The sequence below is a fragment of the Opisthocomus hoazin genome, chromosome 6 (assembly GCF_030867145.1).
Source record: "Opisthocomus hoazin isolate bOpiHoa1 chromosome 6, bOpiHoa1.hap1, whole genome shotgun sequence".
Taxonomy (NCBI): Eukaryota; Metazoa; Chordata; class Aves; order Opisthocomiformes; family Opisthocomidae; genus Opisthocomus; species Opisthocomus hoazin.
In genome coordinates this window covers 14,175,092-14,183,916 of record NC_134419.1, presented here as the reverse complement: position 1 = coordinate 14,183,916, position 8,825 = coordinate 14,175,092, and the positions used below count along the sequence as shown (strand labels likewise).

The window sequence follows — 8,825 nt, the reverse complement described above, 5'->3', positions numbered from 1 at the left end:
TGACTTGTTTGCCCCAGGTTCAGCTGCAAGGTCTCCAGGGCAGGCCTTTTCCCCCCACCTCGCTGGCGTCGTGTCCGCCCCGCCGGAGCCCGACTTCCAGCTGGGTTTGCGGACACGAGGACGATAACCACGTGACCTCGGGCTTCCGGCTCTCACTAGAGTAGCAGTTCTCAGCGGACGAACACATGTAACACATCTAACGAACCCGGGCAGACCGAGGCACGCGTGTGCTGCCCTTCCACAGCAGTGAGGACGGAACGCTTCATGTTCTCCATTTCGTTGTTTGTGTCACCCCACAGAGGAAGCCTGGCTCCACGGCTGGAGCACACTGTGGCAGCTTGGTTGGGAAATCAGCCTGAAAATGTCTCCCAAAACCAAGACAAGAGACGACAGCTTGGCCCAGAGAGATGCAGGCCACGGCTCCGCTCCGGTCAGGACGATGGGCAGGGCTCTCGCCAGCCGCGCATCCCACAGCCCTGGAACCCCTGCGCCGGAATCACACCCACCAGCCACGACAGCCGTCCTCGGGTTGGGGGCTTCGTCATTTGTTAAGGCATCTGGCCGAGTCGCTTTCTGACTTCCAAGTCTAGAAACAGCAATGTTCGGCTTTTTGGCGGATCACTGGCCTGTGCGTTGAAAATTTATCAATGCTGGGGACCATGTAATGGAAGCAAAATTAAACAGGTCAACAAAATCAGTTTGAACAGACAGCTCGAAAGCTGTCTGTATTCTGTTTCTTTTTCACATATATAATAAATTTTCTAATAGTTGTTTTTGGTTGGATTTCAGGGAGCATATTCAAGTTTTAGATACAGTTATATGAGCAACAGTCGTTTCACTGAATTGTTTTATTTAATATACACAGCTGCAGTTCATTTAGGCAACCGAAAGTTCACAAATACACTTACTCTGACACTTGACACGTTTAGTTTGATAGAAACCAAAGACTACAAAAGTATAATAATCATTAAGAACACATTAACAGTGAGATTATTATTACAACTAAATTACAAATTATATAAATGTTTGATTCTTGTATAATCCCTACACATTCAACACTTCTGATCGTAGGAGTACAGTTACGGCAGAAGAGGATGGCTTTCGAATTTAGCTTGTTCTTCTTAGCATGGAAAGTGGCATTCCAAACTATTTAAACATTTAGAGATTACATTCTGATTTTGATTGTGAATTCACAAAAGTAGAATTGCATCATCCTGTCGCTGCTTTGGTGCAGCTCTAGCACTTGTGTTTTCAAAGATGGTGGACTTCTGGAATTCCTAAACCCTATGGCTGGTCATCAACAGACATTCCTTACACACCTTCTAGCCAAGGGGTGTAAGACTCGGGTTACAACCGAACCGATGCCAGTTCTGCATGACGAGGAGGCAGCTATCTCCCATTTACACTTACAGCAGCATCTCTGGAGTTAGGAAGGACGCTATACGGGAATGCTTTTTGGGAAGAGGCCCAAAGCGACCCAGAGGAGACCACACACCTACCCACACGCACTTGCACGTTTCCCCCTCCCTCTCTCTTTTTCTCCCTCCCCCTTGCTCTCTGTTTCTTTCTTCCTTTCTTAACTGTCTCCGAATCAAACGGTTGGTGGTGGGATCTTACAGCCATCAGGCACTGTAATTCTTGGTTTGGATGGAAAATGCATCCGTCCACTTTTCAACCCGGTTCTACGGACTTCTGCGAGGTCTGTGAGTGCATATGGAAGTGCTCCTGATTTAAAGGGATAGATTTGTTGAAGCCAGATATTATCAGGATCTTACCCATTTTCTAAATATTTTGCTGTTTCATTAGACCTTATTCATTCTTCTGTTTAAAGAAATCCTTTGTTGTTTCGACAGATTTGACTTTTAAATTACCTAGAAACATTTATAACCTCATGTGCAGCACTGTTGCACCTTCTTCAAGAGTTTTTTATAAATAATATGAAAATCACTCACTTAAATATACAGTTACTTGTGTGAAAACATGCATTTCTGTGATGAATGTTAAAGTGTCATTTTCTTCACATCATTCTATGAGGCCAGACAAGCCACAGCAGACAGTTTCCTCTGACACACGGCAGCCTCCAGGTAGTACATGTGTTGTGGAACATGCCATCTACTCCATTACTTCTATTTCCAGCTGTTGCTGTTGATTCTGAACCCAACGAAACACCTCACTGTTCCATATAATTTCATTCACAGACTTGCAAAAAGCTGCCAAAATACAGATACTTTGAGTAGTATGATCGGGGGAGATGAGTGTGTTTAAGCCAAGTGAGATGGGTGAAAAAAACTTCACATTCTGGTAAGGAAGACACACTTTGCGGAAAAAAAAGTACAGCGTGGACCACGGGGCCAAGTTCAGCCATTCGAATGGTGGAAACAGGCCAACAGCAGCCCTTGGAATTTCTGTTTTATTACACACAGAAGTATATATATATTTTTAAAATATACTATAATCAGTTGGCATTTCGCACAAGTCATATGACACCTTTTCATCATTTTTACATTTACCAAATGAGTACAACAAAGGAGCAAAATGTCAGCTTGAGTAAAATCTATGGAATTACACAGGCCCTCCTCTCCAAATACCATTTTGGATTGTGTTAGCAACAAAAGTTGAAATGTTTCTAATCGAAGTTGGTTTTGATATTCTAGATTTTAACAACATGCTTCTCAAGTACCTGCATAGTTAGCATTACTCTGTAATTATTTAGTCTGTATCACTCGACACAGGACAGGTTCTTGTGGGCTGGCTTTGTGTGGCAAAGCATATGGAAGCATAGTTTAGGAGCCTCAGCGAACTATGAAATATTGTTTCAGTCTACAGAAACTCAAAGATTATAGATCATCATTATTTATCACCTCCAGCACAGGAAAAAATGCTTCTGCAAGTTCCCTCATGCCTCCTTATAGTGCTGTGCTCCTGTCTAAAGCTCAGGGTTCCATATCCTGAGCCACAGGTTTGCACTGCACATAGGTGGCCACAACTGCTTAAATTTCCTCTCAGACAGACACCTGACTTCCTGCAAGGAAGGGAGGAAGACAGAAATGCTTTTAATTATAAAACACTACCTTTGATTCTGTTTCATGATTAACAAAACTCATCATACATCCCTATTTAAAAATATATTGAAATATATTTGAAATGCTACATATGAACTGAGAACTGTTTTAGTTTATTTCCCACCACCATATAAAGTAGTAACAGTTTTAGAAAAAGGAGAAGTTTTAAATTAATTGGTGAAGGCTAGCATAGCTTTCTGGATATAAATAAGTGCTCTCAAACATCTTCATGATGTTTAGGTATTTTGAAACAAAATAAAGTAAAAAATGCATACTGGAAGTCATTCCTGCCCAAATGGTGCCTGCATTTCCTGCATCGCCCTGTTCCACCATCGTACAAAACGGACTGCTTACACCCACACAAACGTGACTGCAGGGCAGTGGCAACATGCTCTATTTTGAGTGTGATTACTTTGTTGCACGTGTCACATGAATCAGACACCGCATATACCCCAGCCGAAACACCGTCTAGATCTAGACACACCATGATTTGGAGACTCTGTAATGAACATTTTGTACTGTAAGCCTTTAAAGGAAACAACTCCATCAGCTTCACTTACAAATTATCTGTGCAAAAGTACAATATTTCATAAATAAACTATACCCAAATATTACAGAAAAAAGCTTTGGGATACATTAAGTATAAATACAGTGACAGCTGAGCTGCAAAATCAATTTAGGCATAGACAATAATATGCTCACCAGTTCTTTTCACAGATGTACATTTAACCTCCCTGAGTCCTTTTCCACACTTAGCGACATGACACAATTTCAGATGCTTGCTTGGTAACAGCAATGACAGCTTCGGGGGTCGAGAGAAAGGCGGGAAGGGGTGCGTCAAAGCGCACGCCATTTCGTTCGTCACGGGTTTGAAGCTTACTGTACTTTCGCTTCTACAAGGCCACTGGTCAGGACGTGCCCATGGCCACTTACGCAAGCTCCGACATGTCTTAGTGAATCTGCTCCAAGATAGGCCATTAGAAGCTCAGTGTGTCGGATTAATAATTGCATAAGATCTTCAGCCAAGGTCTCCATAGTTGAGTATCTCACCTTTTCAAAATCAAAAATGTCTTTGAGGAAGAAAAGCACTTGATCCTGGGGAGGGCAGGAAAAACTTGTATTTACTTACAAGAAGAAAAAAAGCATGCAATGCTAGCTATTTCTTTTATACGATTCCTAAAAACATCCATTTATGGATTCTTTTGGTGCTAAGATAGAAGTGCACTAAAATAGACTTTGCAGAACAGTTCCAGGCTTAAAAAAAATTTACTATGAAAATATTTATTTTCATGGTTTCTTACTGTTAGTTTTAATCTTAGGAAAATGCAAAAGTATGCCTATAAATAAGATCCTAATTTCTTTTAATGTGGAAGATATTTTTTCTTTAAATTAAGTGGTAATTAAAAAAAAAGTTGCAAACCTTGAAGAAGCAGCATAGGTCATAAAGGGAGTTTCTAGGGCCCAAAAAGCCCCACGCCAAAACAGGGCTGATATGTTCACATATAGCATAGAAATGTGCAAAAAATCCATCAGGCACCTAGTGATGTAAAAATTGTAGACAAAAGTTACACAGTAAATTCAGTATAAATCTCTATTTATAAAATGAAGTCTCCAGCAAAGCCTAGAACACCTGCTACTTCAGGGCTGTGGTAACTCGAACTCCATTAAGCTACAGGGCAACTGTACAAAATTGCATCACGAATTTTTTAGAACAGGTTTTTACTTCAGTGGTACTTTGTATTTTAAATATTTTAAGATTAATAGGCATAAGCCCAAAAAGATCATGAACAATCTACCCTGACTCCCATATGGCAGACCAGATAAGTTCATTCAGTTATTCTTGTTTGAGCCCCTATACACTATGTATAGCTGAAACTCGCAAAAACATAAGCAAACTGCACAGTTTTGAATGGAAAAAAAATACACCTTACAAGACTCCATCTTTACATCTAAAGAAAAACATATCTGTAAATGTCCATCCTGTTGCTATTTTTACAAACCACAGGCACTCATAAAATATAACATAGTATAAATTTATATATCATATATGAACATACAGATTATTTTATATACTCATAAACATGTAATTTTACAACAGCAGTTAATTTATGAAATATTAAAGAAATTAAATCATAAATTAAAACACAAAATACCACATAAAGAACTGTCCATAAGTAAATTTAAGTTCCTGAGACTCCTTGTGGCACAGTTAGTATCTCCCTTATAAAGACTTTCATGATGCTTAACTTTATCCACTTTTGAATAATTCCAGCAGCACTGATGAAACAAGCCCCAAGCAGCAAATCTACTCGCACATTTACAAAATTATAAATACTAAAACTTCAATATACAAAGGAACTACAGAGTAAGGTAGTTGTGCACTGAAATAGGGACGAAAACAACCGGTTACTCTAACATCAATTTTGGAGATATAATCCCTTTATATAAAACTACGTGTAGAAAAGATCTATTTATATAAAGTTCCCAACCACACTGACACAGCGGTGTAACATCTCAAATGTTAAGACATAACTGTCACTGAAGACCTTTTACAAAATACGAGCTTCCACCAGAAGCAATTTTTTTTTACGATTAAATATGTCGTTAGCAGTTCAGAGTCACACAACTAGCTATTCTTAGACTGAGAGAAAGGTGCCAGTGCCAATCACTTGAGCAGAGATTCCTCACCTGCACTCTGAAAACCCGCTCCTGATGGCCATGATGTCCCGCAGGAAGCCTCAACTCCGCGTTTGGGCGGGCGATTACGGAGGTGGGGCATTTGCCTCCCAGGTCTACCCGAAGCCTCCAAAGGCAGAGGTAAAGTAAGGAGCTGTGGGCGCTGAGGAGTTCTGCTTCAAAATCTGCAGCATCCCTCACTGAGAGGTCAGGATGCAGAAGGGGGCAGAGGGAGGCTGCCACAGGGTTCCTGCCGCTGGCGGGGAAGGTGGTGCTTTGGGTGGGTAAAGGGAGAGGACTGGATTTTACTGAGCTGTGGAGATGATGCCGGGAGATGGGGCTGAGAATTCCAGCATAAGCAGACGAGATACAAGATTAATGACCTTGGTCTGCAAAAATCCGAGGTACATGTGTGGGGCCTTAAGTCAGAGAAATCACTGTCACCACTGTTGACTGGAAGTAAACTAGGCTGAAAATCTTTCGGCTAAAACATTTTGCTAAAAACCTGATATTAGGGCCCCATGAGCTAAACTTCTACAATTGGCAGCCTCTTGTCTAAACTAACACATCTAGAGGATTAAGGGTTGATCTGTAATTTATTTTGCTAAAGCTACAGGACAGGACTTCAAATTCTCAGGAGCCTATCAGTAACTTTGGTCCACATAATTTGCAAGGCAACTTACCTTCATTTGCTGTCTTTTCTGCTTCAGGACTGACCAACAGCTTGAAGCCACAGCCTAAATGTGAAAAAAAAAAAAAAAAAGAAGCCCCAAACCCTGCATAACTTCACTGCTTCACTACAAGAGAAATCATTTTTCATCTCAAAATAAGTGATCTGCAGAATACTCTGTTGGGGGATTTGTATTGTCTTCAGTTTCAATCTTGCGATAACAGAGTTTTAAAACTATAAAATATGTGCTGATATAAATAACTAATTTTATATGTAGTTCATATTGGTTATTTTCAGATCTTACTTTGTAACATTTTCTTTAGTTTAACTCAAATGCAATTCCAATGCAATTGGCATCCTTGACTGATCTTACAGTTGCAACAGTTAGCAACATTTGCTGGGTTTAACTGAGGACCAGGCTCTCATCCACCAAAGTGTGTGCTCAGACATAAGTAACTATTTTAGATATTAAGTACCATGTGAACACATTGAAATGACTTTTTTCATTTTAGCAAAAACATTCTTGCAATGGCTTCAGATTCAGCTAAGGAGTTTTGTCCAAATATGGACTGGTGAAATACAACATACCGATATCGGCACTAGGCTTTTTCCCTTCAGAGCTCCTAACTATCCCCATCTGATTCTCCTTCAGTACTGCAAGACAATCTACTGCTCACAAAACACAAGGTTATCACATAACTACAAAAATAAATATATGCATGTTACCTTTTTTATTCCTCTAGAGGGAATATTTCAATTGAAAGACAAAAGTAAAAGGAAAACTGGCAGTTTACAGATACAAAAGGTTGACATGACGGCAGTATCTCTACCAACTGACCATGGCAGTAGCCTGCATGTCGGTAACAGAGGGATGAAATCTATTTGACAAATAAACAGGCACATCTGATAAAGCGCGAAACGTTACCAACATCTGAATGCCTGTACTGTATTACTTTACTTCTGTTTGCTTGCAACTTTGTGCCGTATTGCTAAACCTCTGGTGTATGAACCAAAACCTGTATCTAATGTACAAGATGTAGCTAACAGAAACTTCCTCCTAAAATTCTACTTCCTTAGAGAAAACTCATTTTTGCAGGACAAGTTAAAGTATTTTCTCCAATACATTCGATCACTCTACATATTTTGGGCCCAGACGTGGCTTTTAATTTGCTATTATGAAAATGCTGCTAATACAATCCGTTTATTTTTTTCTGCAGAGTATTTCAGTTATATTGAAAGCTGAATTAGACTTTACAGTGAAGGACGGTGTAGTTTCTTTGCTTCAAAATTAATGCTATTATCAAGACAATATACACAGTCTTTATCATGCGGTTGTTGGATTCATTCTCACTTTTACATTGTGCTTTAAGAATATAGAGAGAGCTTGCTCGAAGAACAGTTTTGGCATATACAGAGATTTTATATCAGAATGCTTGCGCCAATGTTATATTGATTGTACCCTCTACTCGCTGTAACATACCACAGAATAATGGTTATGAAAATTACACATAAATACTTACTGTTTCTTTAAAAGAGGAATTCAGCCAGCGGTTATTTACTACATTCTGTATAGATATTGGTGGATTTTCTAAATCTTCAAATGAATCCATTAATATGAAGTCCAGAACAACATCATAAAAATTCAGGTTTTTCACCTATATTAAAATCAGAACATGATGAAAGTAACCTAGTTTGTCTTTCAGCAGTGTAATTCAGCATGCACCCTATTCTAACTCTGTATTAACAAGAAGATTTATAATTGTTTTTAAATATTAAAGATACTTTATTAGCAAAGGAGAAGTAGAAAAAATATTATGTGCTTTCTGGTACTAAACTGCAGCGGTGGATATCATTTCTCTAAATCAGCAACGTAAACAAAGAAAAGCTGCCTTTCCCACCATTCTGAACCATAAAAAATTCTTTTTAGATGCTATGGTTTGCATAATTAAGGGTAAAAGCACTTTTCAGAAATTCAGACTCACTCCTCTAGCAGCAAGTTCCATTTCAGTATTATCCCAGTGATCTGTCTGTTCTAAAAAATGTATCATTTCATCAAAGACATCTTCAAATTTCTTTGGATTCTGTAAAGTAAAAGCAATAAGTATCGAGCAAGTTTAACAAGAGACAGTTTATTCACACTGGAAAGTGCATTCTGGTAGAAGTTACATTAACAATAAAACAGTTTAAAAAGGCTTTTACCTTTCGTGCTCTCACAATTAAAGCAGACAAAATTTTTCTTCCACTTTCAGCAAGAAATATTCTGTTTGCTGTTTCTGAAAGGATTATCTAGAAAAGGTTTCAGAAAATATAGACATATTCATTCACAGGTTATACTAAGTGACCTTAAACACTTCAATTAAATTTAATATAACTATAACAGCTAGTATAGTAGGCAAGTTCCTAATTAGCCTTTGCTG

General features: G+C 39.0%; 1 protein-coding gene across 4 annotated transcripts in view; it reads right to left on the bottom strand.

The window, feature by feature from the left end:
• Nucleotides 1–2,392: 2,392 nt before the first annotated feature.
• Nucleotides 2,393–8,825, bottom strand: part of MIGA1 (mitoguardin 1) — a 41,777-nt gene continuing 35,344 nt past the window's right edge. For 3 of the 4 annotated variants that reach the window (XM_075424747.1, XM_075424748.1, XM_075424749.1), the window contains exons 11-16: nt 8,608–8,694; nt 8,391–8,489; nt 7,929–8,063; nt 6,422–6,475; nt 4,483–4,599; nt 2,393–4,157 (exon numbers count right to left, since the gene is read on the bottom strand). In XM_075424747.1, the coding sequence (XP_075280862.1) occupies nt 3,939–4,157; nt 4,483–4,599; nt 6,422–6,475; nt 7,929–8,063; nt 8,391–8,489; nt 8,608–8,694 (711 nt within the window). In that variant the 3' untranslated portion in view covers nt 2,393–3,938. Of the gene's footprint in view, nt 4,158–4,482; nt 4,600–5,712; nt 5,866–6,421; nt 6,476–7,928; nt 8,064–8,390; nt 8,490–8,607; nt 8,695–8,825 lie in introns of those variants that run through there. The other variant, XM_075424750.1, reaches the window with a different exon arrangement.